Source organism: Sceloporus occidentalis, unplaced genomic scaffold (assembly GCF_023333645.1).
Source record: "Sceloporus occidentalis isolate IW3139 unplaced genomic scaffold, rSceOcc1.0.p SCAF_2, whole genome shotgun sequence".
Lineage (NCBI taxonomy): Eukaryota > Metazoa > Chordata > Lepidosauria > Squamata > Phrynosomatidae > Sceloporus > Sceloporus occidentalis.
The window spans coordinates 84,550,001-84,571,001 of NW_028316982.1; the positions used below are offsets into that span (position 1 = coordinate 84,550,001).

Here is a 21,001-nt window from a genome sequence, read left to right on the forward strand (position 1 = left end):
ATAACTCCAAATCCTCTGGAACAAATACCATAGTTTAACTATGCACTATGAGAAGAAGTGCATTCAGTACTGTATAAATGCACTGCACATGAACAAGTATGTGTTTACTTTTATTTAAGCACAATTTGGCACTGATTGAAGGAGTTTTACAAGTTTAAAACTATTTCATTGCATTCTAAAATGCTTCTATGATTAGTCCAGACATTGCTATAGGCAAAGATCTAAACATTTGCAGCAGACTGCGGTAGCTATCACTTGCAGGAAATCTTGCATCAGCACCTTACCTCTTGACTTTCTACAAATGGTTCCCTCCTCAAGGTTCATTCAACTGTAAAAAATCATTCCTACACTTGTATAACACTATGAACAAGTATTGGCTTTAGTACCTAGGTTCTTGAAAGATTTGTTGGGTCTCAGTCTTTTAAGTAGCATTTAAAGTCTAGCTATCCTGGTGTTGGTTTTAGGTTTTGAGGTTTTAGGGGTTTTACTATGGTTTATGTACTGATTTTATCTATCCTAAGGTAGCTGTTCTTAATTATATTGATTTTAGGCACTATAAGCACTTTGAGGGATACATGAATAAGAGAAGTTGAATATAAAAGTGACAATTAAATGTTATCTAATTGCTTTACTTCAAATATTTGAAGTATACTTTTGATCTAATTGTTTAACTAAAATCCTTTATTTCATTTCTTTAATTTTAGAAGTTTTGCTGTCTATGATTTATATACTGCTATGCCATAACAGTATATGTTACTGTTGGGAGAGACAGCGTACAAATAAATTTGTTGTTGTTGTTGTTGTCATATAAATGCCATAAATAAATAGGTCATCAAACTTCTTTTTCATGTTAGGAATGTACCTCATATTACAAGAAATATTACATCATATATGCATAATATGCAGTTATAATCATAAATATTTATAGTTCTCCACAAACAGGGCTGGAGAGCACTGATGGCCCTTCCATTCAATTTATTAGACAGCTGAATTTGGGATTTGGTCTTAAGTATATGCTAGGTAGATTTCTAGTTTTAAATGTCAGAATGTGCAAATAAATATATATTTAAAATATGTGCAACATATTTAGGAATGATGTAGTGATTTTATATTTCTAAATTTAGAAAATTTGAACTATTGCTCCCCTTGCACAACTCCTTTTTAAAAAGCAGATGACAAGTCAATTTTAATGAGTCTAACCAAATTATATTAAACATATCAGTAGTGTCATAATCTGTTGCACTAGGGCACAGGTACAGGAATGTGACGTCATAGTAAATTCTTTACAGAGTTGGTCCTTTTGGAAAGGATCCCTTTAAAATTACATTCATAATCTGAGATTATTTCTGGACTAAGGATTATGGCAAGCCAAGATAAAATCAAATCAAATTGAAATGGCAAGACAAAGCTGCAAACAAATGAAGAGAAAAGAATGAAAGAAAGACTGTATGTTGCAAAATGTTATATGTTAAAGAAAGCCAATGCAGAAGGAGCTATCTTTTTAAAAAATATGTAACTAGGTATGCTAATGTTTCATATTTTAATCAGATGATCAACAGGACAAAAGATAATGTAAAAAGAAAACAGAGTAGAAGAGAAACATAAATATGGTGTGAAAAAAGCGCATTGCAAATTAAAAAGGCATGTAAATGTGTGCCTACCATTTTCCAGATAAGAAGGGGCCGTACCTTCTGAGGGGTCAAGGCGGCGAGCCCGCCTTCCATGTTTAGAGTTGTTGTGTACAAACATGTTGTCTGAGACAGCCAGAACGTGGCCGTCCACATTGACTGTTGTTGATACAACAACCTGAGGGAATGGAAAAAACAGAAAAGAATCACATTTCCTTTTTTGAAAGATGTAGTGTATCATCTGCAATATGCTATATTTTTAAATACAAAGTAAAACCGTACAATCTGTTCCTTTTCTCTGAACACAGGCTTATTCACAGATGCCATTCAATTCTCTCTTTTTTGGCTATCACGGGAGATTTTTCAACTCACAGTTTTACCCTCCTCTATACCCACTGCCCTAATTAGAGTTTAATATCCTATTAGGCTAACAAATAAATTCAACGTAGGGAAAATATTCTTATAGCCATTAGTTTCAGAAACACCCCTCTAACCACTCATTTGAAAAACTACGGTTTTGATTGATCTGTTGATATATTGACTAGATAGTTTATCCAATTAAAATTTGTACACTTGAGACTGACATGAGATGAAGAAGTGTGAGCACTCCAAATCAGAGAAAAATGCTTTGCTTCATAAGTCAGTAAATACATGTGACTCTGTGTTCTCCTCAGAAATGATCACTTGGTCACTTTTACAATTGCATTTAGACAGCATTTCTCTCCAGCAGGTGGGGAGATGGCTGGAGAGATCTGAAGTCATATTATCTAAAGTCCTGCATGGATGATGCCTGCAGGAAGGAAGGGGCAATGATTTTTTTTCTTTTTTTATTGTTTCTCTCCCCTTCCCCCAACCTGCACCACACAACTTTTTTTCTCACATTAGGACATAAACAAAAATGAACTATGCTAGCTGAAGGAGTGGTGTAGTTCTCCCATCCCAAGTATATGCTGAGAACAGAAACATGTTTGGATCATGTGAACCCACAATCTCAGCACATTCGTGACATGAACCTGGAACATTTTTTGTTTGTGTCCTTCACTGTGAGAGTTCCAGTGTTGAAAAAGCAATGGCTACAACATTTTCTACAGCCTCATGTAAGATGGGGCCAAAACAGAGGGCCCGGTAAATCCGGCTTCTAGCTGCCTTGGGAGTGTGGTGTTTAGACAGTCACCCAAAAGCTGTGTTGGTGATTACACGCTGGCCTGCTTCCAGGCAACTTGGGGGCATGGTATTTAGACATCACCTGTCCCAGAACCAGCAAAAGGCTGGCTCCAGCAGCAAAGGGGCGGCTTTTTTGACCACAAATAGGAGCAGATTTTTTTTTCTGTTCCTATTTGAGCAGAAGCTGGATGGATTGGGGCCCCCACCCATCTTTTTCAGAGCTGGCTTAAAGCTGCCGCTTCAGGGCCATCTGCACATGCTTATGACAGACCTTTCATTCCACCCTCAGAGAAAGAGAGCTTGTGACCCCTGATACCTTTTAAGGAACCACAGAATTGGAGATTTAATGTGATAAGCACCATTTTAACTCTTTAAAGACCAAGGTGAATATGTACACTGAAAGTGCTTTCAGACCATGAAAAGAACCCACTTTCAAATGCCTTCAAATGCTACATTGAGTCTGCTATGTCAAAGAAATTATATATATCAGAAAGAGTCTTGTTCTTGCTTCTACTTGTGTCTCATCCCATAAGAGATGATGGGTCAGTCCTGCTCTGGATTCTAACATCTTCTCAGAATAAATATTTTAAAAATGTTTACAAAATTGTGTGTTCATTCAATTGAAAACTTCTAGTCCACAGAATTATTAATTGTATCCTAGAAATGTTACTGCACAAAAATAGCAATGAAGAGAAAATCATCATGAAAAGCCTTTTACCCATTGTGACTCTGTGCATACATGAAAGATACTTCCATGAGTTGTATCTATTAGATTTTTTAAAAATGTCATGTATATGTATGAGTCAAAAAGAAAACTGAAAAAAACATCAGCTTGCAAACAGCAAAAGGAGAATTTTCAGCCTCTTGAAGTATAGTATTTCATTTTGCTATATGTACATATGGTCAAATCCATCTGCCAAATTTCTACAATACTTCAAATAGCTCAAAAGCAGCCCCACCTTTATTTTAACCATTTTTGTACTGTTACTCTTGCTCCTTTTTATGTTGGTGTATTTTTTTTTCCTAACAGAGCAACTGCTTTAACATTCTTTTTTAGTTTAGAGAAGAATGATGTACAGCATATTAGGAAAAGGACTAAACTTAATTTATAAAAGAAAAAAAATGAAGAAAGGGTGCATCCAGCAATTACACAGGGTAAATGAAAATGCAAGATATTTTCCCTTTTGAGACTAGTGGGTCCAAGACATCAGATGCATATTCTTTCCTATTTTCTATGTTTTGTTCACCTTTGATCCTGTTTTTTTCCACATGCTGTAATTAGCTACCAGCTATTACAGCACCTTCTCCTGTATATTCTGCCTCCTCTGAGGCAGCCATCTGTGTTCCCCTTGAGAGAAGCCTGGGGGTGTTTCTCCGGAAATCAGTGGTTTTTTAGCCTGCACTGTTTTCTTGATAGAGTCAGACTGGATTGCTTCTCTAGGACACTCATTATAAGTGATTGATAAAGTTGGATTCGACTTCCAACATCCCAGATTCCAATCCTTATGTCCACACTACAGAACTAGCTGCTTATAACTTTCAATGATGTTTAGCAGTATCCAATATCTGCAATTCATAACACTTATGTTTTTTAAAACTGGGATTGAATGAAGCTTGCTAAGTGTAACTCTAAAAAGGGTTAGTTTTCTTCCAGTTGCTAAATATAGTTTCTAAAGCTAAAATATTTAAAATATACATTTTTGTTATGTTGTTTATATATAAGTGAGTATTAGCAAAGCAAAACTTATGTAAATCATCAAGTACATATGCTATCAGCTTTATTTTATTGGCTCATTCTTGCAGCACAGCTATAGAAAAGTGCTGGGACAGTTTTAAAAAGTTTAAAGTAATGTTCAAAAGAACTGAAATACTGTTAAATCCACTTAAAACTTCTGAGTAACAGGCATGTGAGATAAGGAAGCATAAGAAAGCCCTTCTAGTTCTTTTAGTAGCTTCACTGCCAACCACAAGATTACTCATGACCCAATGCTTCATTAGTCACTCAAACAAGAGATACATTTCCAGTCATTCGAGGCTTCAATTTATGCTCTATTCATATGGATCAATATTATCAATGCCACATGAACCTGAGCAGCATAAAATAATTATATAATTTGTTTTAAAAAATTGAGACTTGGTGGATTTTTTTTTCTGAAGGGGTATTTCCCCCCCTCACTACATAAAGTCACTGCAAGTTAGTTTTACATGATTGGTTGGATACACCAATGCTCTGTTGTAATCTTTAATTACAAGTGTTTTCTTAGAGAATGACCTCTTGGTCTAGTAATACTTCTTATTCAAAATGTTGCATTGCTCTATAACTATTCCCAACCAGTTAAAGCAACACTTTTCTGTATGGTATAAGTACTCAATGATAGAATGAAAGTTCTGAAGACAGCAATCTTGTTTTTAGACATTTCTATGTTCTTACTGGTTCTCTATTCAGCCACATATATGGAAACACCTTTGTACAGGCTAGAACTTTGAACCTTTCAGAGCTCTCAACAGGGAAACAGCTGCTGCCCAAAGCTGTTATGTGTTGTATATGTTGAGGAAGGAGGTATTCCTGCTTAGTCCTCATCAAATTACCATAAAAGGAACAATTAAAATAAGAATAGAAAGGGGAGGGCCAACCTCCTTCTATTCTAATGAGAATTTTTGAAGGCTTGGAGGCTTAGGTAAACTTCTGGTAGGTAAATTTGACAAATATTTACTGTATAACAACGAATATGGAGGAAAAATAATAACTTAAACTAATTGCATCATCATCATCACCATCATCATCATTGCTGTACAAGTCCTTGCAAACCTTGTACAGTAAATGTAATCTTAACTCTTTTTGAAATTTGTACCTGGAATCTTCGCATATCTCGTGGGTTGCCTGCATTCTTCAAACAGTTTTGATTGCACTTGAGGAAAAACTTTAGAAAAAATCTAAAAAAAATAATATACAAAATTGGAATGTATTAATGCCAGAGAATATTAGGGATATCAAAGATACAGAATAGGTTTGTCACTATGCCACAAGGTCTTCATTCATAACTTCAACTGAAATGTTGATGCAAACCAAATGCTATTTTCTTATTGCTAAAGAACAAATCATGTGCTTAGAGTGAAAAATACCCTTGAACATCTGCATATTCAGTCTTCAGAAAGTGATAGATAGTTTGGGGGCACATATGCAAATAATGTAATTCAGTGGGGAACAATTTACTATATTAACAGCAAAATCCTAAGAATGCTTATTTGGAAGTCCCATTATATTCAGTAGGACTTGTTTCTTAGTAAGTATATATATAGGGTTTCAGATTGTGACTGGCATCCTCTTCCTTGTACAACATTTTCTTCCTGGGTGTGCAACTGCACTAAGGTGCAGGTCCATTATCCCAACCCATAGCTCTTGGGAGAGCTATGTTGCACTGTCCCTTAGCTGAGAATAGTTGCCCTCCCAAATCTCTCTGCATAAGGCCTCTGTCTCAGAATGCTATTGTATGTTAACATACTTAGGAATAGGCCCCATTAAATTCATTTGGATTTATTTTCTCTCTCTCTCTCTCTCTCTCTCTCTCTCTCTCTCTCTCACACACACACACACACACACACACACACACAGGATTAAGGTTTAAATTGTTTAGTACAAAGACAAACACCTATATCAATAAGAAACTAATGTCATAGTATTGATTTAACTCACACTTATACATTGAAGTTAAAATATCATCATCATTTTTATTCAGTCACCCACAAAGATAGGTCATTTACTTTTCTAAAATGGCAGCAGAGGAGAATCCTTTAATGTATTTCAATAATATTTCTAGTGGGCATAAACATACTGGAGAAGGCCACAAATTGTTCGCTGCTGTTGTTTTTTAAGTGTAATGTCAGAAACAAACTGGACAGCTATTCAGTCCAGAAAACCTTTCTGTGGTTCAACTAAACACATTGATGTTCCATACACTCTGCTTGCTCTGATGTTATGATTCCAATCCTGAACAGCAACTAAACTCAGAACATGGCAGGTGTTAGTAGTTTGTTTTGAAATACCAGCTGTGGACCTTTCAGAAGTACTGAACCCATGCCCTGTCACAAAGCCTGTTGGCAAGGAACTCCATGTACCAGAAGCTTCCAAACAGTGTATCCTAAATAAAGTATTCCATTAGCCAGATTTCCATAAATAGTTAATCAGCCCTAAACTAGGAGCCTTGTACTATTCAATGCCTGCTCCTGAGCAGAGGTAATGCACAAGACCAAAGTGACTGAAGGACAACTGAATGCAAGACTCCAGACTTTAGAACTACCCCTAAAGGCTCTCCTCTCTTCAAAGAGAAAGTCTTTGTGAGAGGTAATCTGGTTCAAGAGATATGTGAGGCCTCAATTTTGTTCCAGATCTTGTTGGATCAAGTTGCCTACCTAAAGTTATCCCACATTCCACAACTCCAAACTGACCCTAATAAAAACATAAGAATGACCACACTGGATCAGACTCAAAGCCCAGCTAGTCAAGCACGGTGTTCACTGAGTGGCTTACCAGTTGCCCATGGAATGTCCACATGGGGGACATCAGTGCCTACTACCCTTTTCATGTTCTTGCTCATTCTCATACTGTCTCTGATACAGATGGTAGTAAATAACTAAAAGCTGTTGTCAACTCTATCTTCTGTGAATGTGTCTAACCCCTTTTAAAAGCTGTCCAAGTTGGCAGCCATTATTGGTGAATTCTATATGTTTGTTCATTTATTAGAATATTTATATCACACGTTATATCAGAAGATCACAAGGTAGCTTACAATAAATCACATTAAAACAATAAACAATACCAATATTTGATAAAGACTGAAATATATTAAATAGCTTATCAGTTAAAAACAAGACAAGATAAATCTAGTTAAAACAATTTAAAATAGTACAACCATAAGACATGTGCAGCCTGGATAAAATTAGATGATAATGATGATGATGAGGATGATGATGATGATGATTCACTGTGGTAAGCAGTTCTTTTTATGAATGCTACTATTATGATTCAAAAGGTGACCTCAGGTTCCAGTATTATGAACACAAGAGATAATACCTTTATCAACTTTCTCCATATTATATAAAACCAATGCACTGGTATCACTGCATCCTTCTAAAGACCACAGACATTATATAAACTTTCATCACAGGGGAGGCCCTCCAACCTGTCCATTTTTGGTTGTTCTTTTATGTAGTTTTGTACCTCTACAATATTCCTTTTCAGGTGTGGTATCCAGCATGATGCATAATTTTGCAAGTGTGGGCCCTACCTGCTACCTGATTGGCTTGAGAATACACATTAAATGTGTAGTATATAACCGGATAGCCAGTGTGATATACTGGTTTGAATGTTGGACTAGGACTCAAGGAGACTAGGGTTTGAATCCCTGCTTGGCCATGGAAACCTAGTGAATAAGCAACAGGCAAGTCACGCTTTCTTAGCCTCAGTAGAAGACAATGACACACCTTCTGTGAAGACATCTTGCCAAGAAAACCCCATGATAAAGTCACTATGTGTTGGAAACAACTTGGAAGAACACAACAACAACAACAACAACAACAACAAATGTAATCAGTGGTGTCACTGAGGTTGGTGTCACCTGGTTGCCTTCCCACCACCTGCCCAACCAGAGAGTACCCACTTGCCAGCCACCACTACTGAGGAGAGCCATTTAGGGATCTATGTGACTGCTAGACAAATGGGAAAGGGAGGTGACACCCTTTCTCACCTGCCCATCCAGTAGCTGTTCCAGTCCCTTTGGGTGTACTGCCCCACTGGGTAACAACCCAGTCACTAGGTCTGCATTCCCCACTCCTCCAGTGATGTCCCTGAATGTAACTAAAATTATTATTTTTTTCAAATTTAATACTACAAGCAAAAAGGGGTTATTTTTCCTCAGGCTGAATAGGATGTGACAGAATGGGATGGTTAACCCTTCCCCCAGCCATGATTCCAGATTAATAATAATTTTTAAAAATGGTTGCCTCCCATTTCCATAATCTTTCCAAAGAAAATAACTTCCCACACATTGTATCAAATTAAGAACAAACCCATTCCTTTCATATAATAAGTAGTTTAACAGTAAACTTAGCTTTTGCCATTTGTTATCATACCTGTGGGCTTCTGTATATGGTCAGACAGGACACAATAGAAAATGAATGGGTATTGTATAGCAAAACAATTTTGAAAAGCAACAGATATATTTCAGCTACTAATTGCCTGGTAAATCAAATGCTAAACATTTAAGACACAAATTGTTCCATCCATTTCAGCATAACCATAAGGGATGCTCAGCAGAATTCTAAGTGGAAAGTGACAGAGAGCATATCATCCAACATTTCACACATGAGTGTGATCAATATGGCAAAAGTTATCAGTGAGGAAAGAACACAGAAGCTAGGAGAGGCTGCAACAGTTTGCTTATGCCTAAGCCTACTGAGAAAGACAGGTTTCCACATGCCTCCACTTGCATTACTTGCATTTTGAATTCTGTTTCCCTCAGTGGAAGTAAACTGAGCACAAAGGGGGGAAGTGGAAGGAGTAGAGTAAAATTAGGAAATTAATTGGGACCATCTCTCCAAATTAGACAGTTGAGGATATGCATACAGTAAAACAGCTGTCTTCCATTTTACTTAGGAACAGATTGCCTACCTGTAACTCTTTTTTTCAGTAGTCATCTGTGCCCTCACACAAATGGGTTTTCTTCCTGGCTCTGCAATGTGGCTTTGCACAAGTACAAGAATCATTTTTGTGAAGCACAATATATATGGCAGTTAACTGGTTGCCACTCAGAATGGATTGATGAGCAGAACCTGATCAGAAACATGTTCTCAGGATTGTGACTGGAAACATCACATGGATTTTTATATGCCAAAACTCATGTCATTTTTTAAGTACCATATATTATTATAAGAGGCCTACTATAATCCTAACAGTGCACAATAATATCACTATGATTCCACTTTAACATTCTATGACAATATTTTATGGAATCCAAGGATTTGTAGTTTGAGGAGGCGCTAAAGGAGCTCTCTGGCTGGGAATTCTAAAAAGCTTTTGCTAAACTGCAAAGCTCGGGATTTTACAAGGTATTGCCATGTCAGTTAAAGTGGAATCACAGTGCTATCTATAATTGTGTAGTGTGTAAGGGCCCCATGTCATTGATGTACTTGCAGGCTCATTGGCAGCTGGAGATGCACAATGGCAATCATCCTGCCATGATGATCATGGAGTCCCTTGTGGAGTCCCTTGCCAGGAATGTATTAATATATCAAGCTAGCAGAGTACTATAGTTTGAGTCTCTCTCTTATCCAAAATCCAGAATGCTTTAACATCTGAAGCTTTGGAAGCTACAACACAATAGTCTGTACATTTGCAAAACTGGAGAGGTATGTGAAGCCGGAGAAAGACATGAACGGACAACTGAGATCCCCTGATTTTGGACTATTTTCCAGCCACCCACTTCTGCCTTACAAACAACTAAGAGCACTGCTGCCACTGGTGGCTTGAAGGCAGAAGTGAGTGGCTGGAGGGCTCTCTGGAGATCTCCTGTATAATAATCAGGTTGCTTATATAAAATAAAATGTTGCAGTATTTGTGGGCTGCAGGAAGAGGTGGTTGGAAAGAGCAATTTGAATTTTGGGCTGCCCATCAGTGGGGAGGTTGCTGCTATTGCCAAGGCAGCTCTTCCTGGGCCTTTTGCTTGCCATCTTCTAGTGCCACTTGCCTCCTGCCACCACTGTCCCAGTCACTGGAAAGTACACTGTATTTTTCATGCATTTTTTAAATTTTGAAATGTCATGTCTTTCTCTCTGCAGCCCACAGATACTACACCACTTTATTTTATATAAGGGACCTGGTTACTATACTTGAGATCTCCAGAGAGACCTCTAGCCACACATTTCTGCTATTGAGTCTCCACAGGTGATGCTCCTGGTTGTTCGTTTGCAAGGCAAAAGCAGGCAGTTTGAAAATATTCCAAAATCCAAAAATATCTAAAATCCAAAACACTTTCAGTTCAGAGCATTTAAAGGGATAATTAAAATGGATAAAACTAAAACATTAATTACATAAGTTTTTAAAATAAATAAATAATACCAATATTAAAATGCAAGTTAAAAAACAGCATAGTTTGAAACATTTAAAGAGTAAAAACCATTAAAACAGTAGGTCATACTACATAAGTAAAATCTGGCCACCAGAAGCTTGCCTAAATAAAAATGTCTTTAGATGCTGGCAAAAAGAGAGCAGGGGAGGGGGTTGACCTGATCTCGCATGGAAGGGAGTTCCACAGCCTGGGAGCAGCCACAGAGAAGGCTGTCTCCCATGTCCTCACTAACCACACACTTGAGAAGGTGGTGAAACTGAGGGAAAGCCCTCCCCTTTGTATCTTAGCACTCAGACTGACTTGTACATGGAGATACCAAATTTGTTATGCCAGTTCTCAAAAGGAAGATTCAATAATTTCCCCCCACTACTTCATGCGTTTCTACAGTAGCATTCACAGGGATCCTCAGAAAATTTGGTTTGCCAACTGCTTTATGATATCAGTACTGAACCTTTCTATAAAAAAACCCAGATATTCCTGTAGAAGAGCACTCTATTTAAACTATGAAGCTCTCTGATGCTGTTTTGGCATTTTCTCTAAATATGTCATTGCCACAATGGACTGGGGAATCTATTAACCAGAGGTACTTGCAAGCTCACTGGCAGTTGGGGGTGGTTTGGGAGAATAGCCCTTTTATTTCTCACTGCATTTTGGCGGAGGGGGGGTCCCATTGCAGATAGGAGCTCCACCCAGGAACAGTAGTAGCTACTGTAGGTAGACTATTGAGGCCACAATGGGAAAAGAACATTCTTCTGTCATCTTTTGAAAAATCTCTCTTCCCCATCCATCTTTCACACAGACCATCTGCAGTAGCTTCTAAATTTAAAAAAATGTAAACGGCTCACTGGGTGATGTTGGGCAAGTCACACTCTCTCAGCCTCAGAGGAAGGCAAAGCAAACCCCCCTCTGAACAAATCTTGCCAAGAAAAACCCATGATAGGTTTGCTTTAGGGTCAGAAACAACTTGCAGACATACAACAACAAAATTGCAAGTGGCATATTTGACATGTCTACCTTAGCCATCAAGACAATTTATGGTTTGAATGGAAGCATCACTCTAAAGATCTGCCTAGAACTGCCAAAAGAATATTCTCTTTGAATTGAAGGTGCTGAAGACAAAACCTAGCACGGAACATATGTCAAACACATTCAATCACCAAGTTTTTATTTTGTATGCGATTCTCAGCAGTTGAATACACTACTAAAATGCTTGATGAATGTTTTCCTCCTCCAGCTGTAGTCATGCCTTGTTTTCTTTTTCAACTCACAAGCCTGTGTGAGAGAAGACCAGGATCCAAATAAGGTATATATTTACATAATTCAATCAAGTATAATTTAGGCTTAGAATCAAGGGGACTCTAGACCAACCTAGATATTTGCCTTTCTACACATTTGCTCTCTCTCTCTCTCTCTCCACCTGCACATACAGAACTACACACATACATATACATATGAGCAGAAATTAACTTTTTTCTATGTAGCACTGAGGCTGGCAGATAACAAAGCTGGTCAAAAATTCAGTGACAGAATAAATAGCATTTGCAACTACTGAAAACAATAGGTTTTTTAAAAAAATTATTAGAGTAAATAGGATAGGGGTGAGGAATATGTGGGTGCATATTTGTGCCCCTTAACCCCCCGAGTTCCCCAAAGCCCCCCTGAAACCTTTTTCTAAAAAATCAGTAAAAATTTTGCACAATAATGACAAGAAAAGATAAGAAAAACTCAGTACACCCCCTCACCTTACAATACCCAAATACCTCCTTTTCAGCAAAATATTGGTCCAAAACACACTGCAGAAATACTGCAGTAATATAATGATGTTTATCACACTATACTCTTATAGTGCTACTATTCCACTTTGACTGCTCTAGCTGCCTCCTGTTGCATTCTGGGATTTGCAGTTTTAAGGAGGGGTATTTAGAATTCTCAGGCAGAGAAGTTCTCTGCCTGAGAATTCTAAATACCCCTCCTTAAAACTGCAAATCCCAGAATGCAACAGGAGGCAGCTAGAGCAGTCAAAGTGGAATAGTAGCACTTTAAGAGTATAGTGTGATAAACACCCCAGTTTGAGACTGCTTTAACTGCCCTGGCTCATTGCTAGGGAATCCTGGCAACTGTAGTTTATTGTGACATCAGAGCTCTCTGCCAGAGAAGGCTAAATGTCTCACAAAACTACATTTCCCAGAATTCCCTAGCATTGAGCCAGAGCAGTTAAAGTGGTCTCAAACTGCAGTGTGTTTTGGGCCATTTCTGCAGTGTGTTTGGGGTCACTGTCCCAAATGCTAACTGGATGTTATGTCGCTTCTGGTTGCCATTTTGTCTGACTTAGAGCCGGGGGGGGGGGGGGATCTGTTGTACATGGGCTGGCACATAGGACCTGCAGGGGCATCAGACAAGAAATTGCCCCATGTCCTCTGCTCAGTTGCCCAACACTTAAATATATTTCACATGGAGAAAACACATTACATAATCTACTTTTGGATTTCACCTTCTAAAATTCTCAAAAATATTCTGATAATGTAATAAAAAAGACCCTAGAATTCCTAAAATATTCTGATAGATATATTTTTATATCATCATCATCATCAGGAATAGAAGCAATTGTATAAACTCCACCACTATTATGTAATGCTGGAAGCCACACTCACATCCTTAGTTGATGGGATTGAGACTAGAGAGTTTATTGCATGGGGGTTAAACCGCTCCCCAGTGCATTCTAACGGGGGCGAGCGGGGGCGCACACGGAACGCGATGGGCCCCGGATGGGGCCCAAAACGCGACTTTATCGCACGGGAGGACGACGCCGACGACGCTGCGCGTTCCCATCGCGTCCCAATTCAGTTCCAGAGGGCGCCATTTCTGGGAACTGTTTCAAAGCGTCCCCAGAAATGGCGCCCTCTGGAACTGAATTGGGACGCGATGGGAACGCGCGGCGGCGGCGTCCCCCTATGCGATAAAGTTGCATTTTGGGCCCCATCCGGTACCCATCGCGTTCCGTGCGCGCCCCCACTCGCCCCCATTAGAACGCGCTGGGGAGCGGTTTAACCCCCATGCGATAAACTTCTAGAATACTGTCAAAAGGTAGAACTGGTTGAAAAGTGGAACCCAGGTTTCTTTCTTTCTTTTTTTTTTTAGCTTGCACTATATATCATTTTTGAACATTTTCAAAAGCTCAGTTCACACAAACACAAACACACACACAGAGCAAGAGAGAGTCTCAAGTGAGTCAAAGACTGACAAAAGAGTGGAACCCACCTCAAATTAATGGAACTTGTCTGTAATTTGCAAGTGCTGAAAGGAAGAGGTGTCAGAAAGTGAGGTGTCAAAAGACAGGGGAATCCTGTACTACATTATTACTATGTAATGCTATATTAATGGGCAGGAGGATTTATGAAAGACAACTCCTTGCCTTGAGAACACTGCCATCTGATAAGAAACTATGAAAAAGAAGTTTGAAGGATGAAAGCGAGAATAAATTGAGCAGAAATATGCTGTTATTTAAATATATTTATGATTAAGTTTTAATTTTATCATGTCTGGGAAGTTATTTGAGGAGCTACAGGATAAAGCACAGCTCCATCTCAACCTGTAAGGAGGGTAACTCACAGATAGAGAAGGAATGCCCTTGACACATGATGGTGGAAAAATTCACAATACTATTGTTTTATGCAAGCAGAACTCTATCCTGAAGATGGTGTAGTTTATTCCCCTTCCGCAGAGAACAATAGGAGAAAAAGAGCTGGAAAAGGCTAAAGAAACAGAAACAACAGGCATTCTCATCTTCTTGTGTGTGTGTGTATGATATATAGTGCACTATGACCCTACTTCTGCTCCCAATTACATTATGATATGGGGATTACGGGAACATCCAAAGCCAATATAGAAGTTTAAGTGTATTATGCAGTTGAAAAAGGGGAATATGTGTCCCTCCAGATGTTATTGGCTGGCAGCACCTGTTACCCCCACCATTATCTAGAGATGATGGGTTTTGTAGTGCACAACATAAGAATGATAGGGGTTAACTATTTTCTTGGTATAAAAGACGGCCGCCCGAATGAGCGGGCAGGCCGTGTTGCCACCGGAGCGGCGACGCAGGCTCGGTGGAGTGCCCCAGCATGCTTTGCTGGGGCGTGCTTGCTGGCGATTGGTTGCTGGGGAGGGAAAGGGAGGTACTTCCGCCTCTGAAAGGCCGCTCTAGGGGGCGGATAGTCCCTCTCTATGGTTGCCTCGGTCCTCCAGGGCGACCGATTGGTTCAGCTGCTCTGGGGGCAACCCCCTGGGCATGGCCTATTTAGGCCCAGTTACCCAGTGCATGGTGCCATTTGCTGCTTGGCTCTGCTGGTGTGCAGAGCCAAGCTGAGAGGAGCAGGAGGTGAGCACAGAGGGCTTTGCCCTCCCTCTTGGCCCGGGTCCGGGCTGATTTGGAAGCTAAAGGGGCTTGTGGAGGGCGGCATTTGCCTCCTCCTAGCGTTGCCCCTTGCCTCTCCCCCGCTTGGGTGGGGTTTTTTCCCCGCCTTTTTTTGGCGGGAATAGTTGCGCCCACCATTTTGTTTTGGCCCAGTGGCCATTTTGTTGCTTCGGCAATTTCAGGCCTGCTGGAGCCCTGCACTCTTCTTTTGTAATTCGTGACTGTGTGGCCTAGTGGTTTTAGTTGGAACAGAGCTCTTGGGAGACGCTTCCAGACGGGCTCATTGACAGTTATCAGTGGGGTGCCCTCCCCCCTCCTTTTTTGTAGGCACACTCTCTCAGCCTCAGCTGAAGTAAGTTTTTGAACTTGGTTTATTTTGCCTGGTGCGGTTTTGTGGCTTGCTTTTGCTGGTTCTTTGGGCTTATCAGTATGCCTCCAAAGCCACCTCCTGTGCCTTCCGCATCCAGGCCTACTACTAGGGGTCAGTCTGGATTGCCCAGAAGGTCATGGGCTGGCATGGCACGGACACACAGAGCTTCCACTCCCAAAGGGACGCCTGTTGCAGAGCCTCCCGCAGATTCATCTCCTTCACTGCCTGCGGCGGCATCTTCACTTTCACCCGAGATAATCGCTAATTTATCAAGGTCCATTGCTGTCCTGATTCAGCAGGCTACAACTTCCAGTCAGCCTGCCACTGCTGCGCCTTCTTTTGTTCCTGCATCTCAGATGGCGAGGGAACCAGTGCCCAGCTCCTCGGATTCGTCCAGTTCCAGTTCATCTTCTTCTTTGTCGGATGATGAAAGGGGGCTTGGAGCGTCGTCATCGGCTGATCGGCACAAGGAACGGAAGAGGAAAAGGAAGGCCAAGAGGAGACGGCAAATGGCCCGTTTTGCGGGGTCCGAGCAACCTGCAGTTGCAGGTGGACCTCAACCTAATGTTCCATGCAGGAGGGATGGTTTTTGGGTTGATCATGCCTTGGTTCCTGGCCTGCCTCGCTGGGCCATCATGAGGTGTGCCTGGCGTCCAGGACTCCAGGGTGTGTGGGTAGATCCACAGATGAATGATTTACCCATTTGTGCTCCAGGTGAGCGCCCTCCGGGAGCTCACTTATCTAGCAATGTTAGAAAGCTCATTCTTCGGGGATGCTACGTGGATGTCTTCACCCTCCTCCAGCCTAAGGGCAAGGAGGCTATTGCTGTTACTTCGACGAAGAAGGCCAAGAAGGAGCCCAAGGTTGCACCGGCTGAGCACCCCTTTGCTAACTGGTTGGAGGGCTTCACCATCTTTAAAGTGGTAGTCTCTATGGCCTTCCCTGAGCGAGCGTGGCATTTAGACGGCCATTTGCTTAATGTTCTCAGGGCCAAGGCTTTTGCGGGAGACACAGTGGCTATCGCCTACGATGCGGCATTCAGGCAGCATGCTTCGCAGAATTCCAGGGAGCATTGGGACCTGCTCCACAATGAAATTTGGCTGCTGGAAGTAGGCACTCGGGCTGCGCCACGAGCACTGTCCCAAGTTTCATCCCAATTTGCTGATAAGGGTCTGTTGTGCTGGGATTTTAATGTTGGCAAGTGCATACGCACCCAGTGCAAGTTCGATCACCTTTGTGCCTTTTGTAGAGGCTCACATGCCAGGTTGTCTTGTCCTGATGCTCCTTCCTCATCGCAGTTTTCTCGGGCCAGGCGTCCTGCCTCTTCTATTATCCTGGAATTGGGCTTGCTTCCAAATAGCTGCCATTGGGAGCTTTCTATTTGACCCTGCTCTGGATTTGCAATGTCAGTTAATTCCTTGTATTTCCCTTACTTCATGGGAATGGTTTCCATGTTTTCTGTTGCTGCTTGTGTTGTTAAGATTGCAGCTTATTATTGTTTGCTAATTTCTATTTTTCAGTTGTGACACGCTAAAGGTTTGGACAATCGGCACCAGCGTTTTGCCGTCGATTCGCTGCCTTGGACACGAGTGGAACATGCTGTTTCCTTTCAATATGTCCTTTTGGACAGGATTGCAGGCCGGCTTGGCAGCTTCCTCTTGGACTCCTGCTTTGTGCGCTTTGTGTTGGTAGGGTTGGCAGCAGGCGTTACTGCGTAACTCCTTTTGTGGCGGCAGCAGAGGGTCTGGATCTGGTGGTCATGGTCTATATGGTTGCATAGCACTGTATCGGGAGTCCCTATGGGACACGGGAGCGATGAGGACATGTGTTGTGGCCATTGTGGGGGCCATAATGTGACACCACTTCCCGGTGACTAGGGGATTTAATTTGAATGCAATCACTAGGTTGCATGGATATGAGAGGGCGTTCCATCAGCCCCTAGCTCATCCCGATATCTTGCTGATATATGACTGGCCAGTATCTTACAACAGCGAGTTGTACGATGATCCAGACCTCATGCTTTTGGCCAACCCTACCTTTTGGCTGCTGGTTTTGCGTGAATAAAGTTGTGGCCTTTCCTCCACATATGGCTCATGTCTTATTGTGGTGCCGCCCTCCCAGGCAATGTAGGCAAAGATTGGAAGCAATGTAGGCTCATGTATTTAAACTGGATGGTAGTTGCTAACTGGAATGAAACACTGAAACAGATTGCCTCAATTTGTAGAGGAATCTTGATAATTTTATGACTTTTCAGGACATTTCATTGGATAAGGGAAATGCCTTGACTGAATAATATTATGTTCACTCTTCCCACCCCTGATGCAGAGCTATGAAAAAGCTTCCTATGAAACTAAAGTACTGTAGATCCATTGAATCAATCAGAACCTGCAAATCAACACATATGTAGTGCCCTTTAATTCAGTGAATCTACTCTATGTTTGAGAATCCACAAGATGTCATGAGTTGCATTCCCACCATATTTTGTGGCCCTCGTAGGGGCTGTGCAGACCAGCCATTAAGGCTGGCCTGGGGGTGGAGTTGGGGCATGGTGTCCATACGACACATGCCCTGACTCCGCCCCCGACTCCACTCCACATGGTGTGTTGGCACCACAGCGCTCCTCTGGTGCTGTGTTTACATGATGCAGCCCCAAAGGAGCGCCTTAAAGCCGTGGCACTGCAGCTATTGTACCCTTTCCAGGGCGCAAAAAGAAGCCACTTTTTGCAGCTCCTTTTTGCAACCTAGAAAGGTCAGACCAGGGCCGCAACATGTTGTTGCTGTGCCTCCAATCTGATGCTGCTGGAGGCGGCTGCAGGCCGCCCCTGCACAGCCTGTTAGAGGCCTTTTTTGAAACTCAATGCATGGTGAAAATGCCTCTATAGCCCCTAGAGGTTTGGGAGGCACTTTCCCCCCAGAATACCCTAATCAACATGAAGATACATTGAAGATCAAAAATGAACCTCTTCCAAACACAAGTTCATGGTACAAATCCAAGACAATAGTCTCATAATTATTAGAGCATTAAAAGGTTACATGAAGTTTTATCCAGAACAAATGACTTAAAAGTAAAAGCAGAGAAGGGTCACCAACTGCAAGCTAATGTGTGAAACAGTAATCCTGCCCAAAGCTATATTTGTTATAAGAACTCTCTACTCTCATCTCCATTAGATGTCATCATTGGCAATGAAGATCGCAGTTCAACATGATATTGTGCAATCAAAACATCCAATCGATTGCTTAGCAGTATGTTATGAAAAAGCGATCAAGATTCCTCCACAAATCGAGACAATCTGTTCAAGTGTTTCATTCCAGTTAGCAGCTGCCTATCATCCAGCTGAAATACTCGAGCCCATCATTTCCAACCTTTCCTGCACTCTACAAAGAGAATAGCTGATCCCTATCCTTCTTAGGGCAAAAGACTCTTTATCTGAAAACTGTTATCAAGTGCACGCTCAGGTAATACATGCTGACTTATTTATCTTGATAAACATCCCCCTGCCTTTTTCTTGTTTTTGAAAGTACTCCTTACTAGCCACACATTCCCTGCATGTTTATTTCCACAGTATGGCACCACATCGGAAATTAGAACGTGCATGACAATTTGGGACTTAAATTGCAGTTGCTGTCATGCAAAAACAAGTACATTTTTTAAAAGTATGTTCAAATCAATCCGAAGCCAAAGGAGCATTGGGGTAAAGAACCAATTGGAGCAAAACTGTTTCTTCTGATCTTATTTATCCATTCTTCAAAGTACTCTTTAGTTTAGGCCAGTGATGGTGAACCTTTTACAGACCAAGTGCCCAAATTGCAACCCAGACCCCACTTATTTATTGCAAAGTGCCATGTCCCTCTGGCTTTCTAGTAAGAAACTCTGGCAAACTCTGTGCTAGGGCGACAGCATGTGTGCCCACAGAGAGCGCTCTGAGTGCCACCTCTGGCACGCATGCCATAGGTTCGCCATCACTGGTTTAGGCTGTGCCCCAAGCAACATAGAATATCCTGGAAGGAAGAGTGCAGTCACCAGCTGTTCACCTAAACTGTCCCATATACTATATAGTCTTATTCCTGTACTGTACTATGGAGATTCAAGACTAAATTGTTTCCAATTCACTGACTAGTGAACATCAGCATTTAGTACTACAGGGCAACTACTGTCTGCTATTTATTTATTAAAACCGTTGTCACCTGCCATTCCAACATGTAAGGAAAACATACAATAAATACAAAACAAATTCAATATCTTTTTTAAAAAAGCACAAACAGCTAAACCAAAGATCAAACAGAGCATTTGAAGACTTCAGCAGAAAGTGAAGAGATTTTTGCAGATATGCAGAAAAATACTAGTTTCAAAAATTTTTAAAGAAAAGAAATGCATCAGATCAGACCAATGTTCATTGCCTTCCAGAGAGCTTGAGATGCTGAGGGTGTCAGCTAGAAGGCAGGGAAGGAAAGATGGGAATCAAGTGTGAGAGGCAAATTACAGAAATGTTTTCCCATCCAGTTCCACTCAATTGTGCTCTGAGGAAACCTGCAGCAGGAAAACTGCAAATACTGACAACCACAATTTCCATCCACCATAAGTCTAGTATACTATGGGGAGAAAGTAGTAAAAATACACATTTTTGTACTACTTAGGTTTGAAATGAGTAGCTTCTGGGTCACAACCCAATGTAGTATGGTACACATCTTATTATAGTAATCCAAATGGGATATAACTAAATGGGATATGACACCACTTTAAGTGTTGTAGCTCCATCCTATGGAATCCTGGGATGTGTAGTTTTATAAGGTATTTAGCCTTCTTTGCCAAAAGGTGGTGGTGCTTCGCAAAACTATAAATCCTAGAAGTCAGTAGGTTAGAGCCATTGCGGTTAAAGTGGTGTCGAACTCCATTATTTCTACAGTAAAAATAACCAACAAATTATTTTTGCCTTTTACATTTCTATTGTGTGGAATTCATCACCTAAATTCAATTGCTCATCCACTTGATCAATGGGATTTTTTATCCTGCAATTGATTCAATGGTCTGTGCTTACTCTGATATAGTATTTGGCTTACAGTACATCAAGGCTGAGAATCATGCAGCCCTTCAGATGCCACTGGACTTCAACTTCCATCTTCTTTACCATTGGCCATTCTGGGAGTTACACTCAAGCAACTTCTGGAGTGCTGCATGATTTCCACCCAGGGTTAGGCCCGTGGATTAAAAAAACATAAAAAATATTATGAAGATGAAAGGAAAAGTTTCCTCCAAAGTCTCAGAGTGCAATCTTGTAATTCCTTTCTCATGGCAACTTCAAGTTCC

General features: G+C 40.9%; 1 protein-coding gene across 8 annotated transcripts in view; it reads right to left on the minus strand.

The window, feature by feature from the left end:
* The window catches only part of EBF3 (EBF transcription factor 3), a 230,632-nt gene that overhangs the window by 65,061 nt on the left and 144,570 nt on the right, over window positions 1-21,001 (minus strand). For 5 of the 8 annotated variants that reach the window (XM_089510158.1, XM_089510159.1, XM_089510164.1 and 2 more), the window contains 2 exons: window positions 5,645-5,726; window positions 1,662-1,806 (listed from right to left, as the gene is read on the minus strand). In XM_089510158.1, the coding sequence (XP_089366284.1) occupies window positions 1,662-1,806; window positions 5,645-5,726 (227 nt within the window). The remainder of the gene's footprint in view (window positions 1-1,661; window positions 1,807-5,644; window positions 5,727-21,001) is intronic. The other 3 variants (XM_089510161.1, XM_089510163.1, XM_089510160.1) reach the window with 1 other exon arrangement.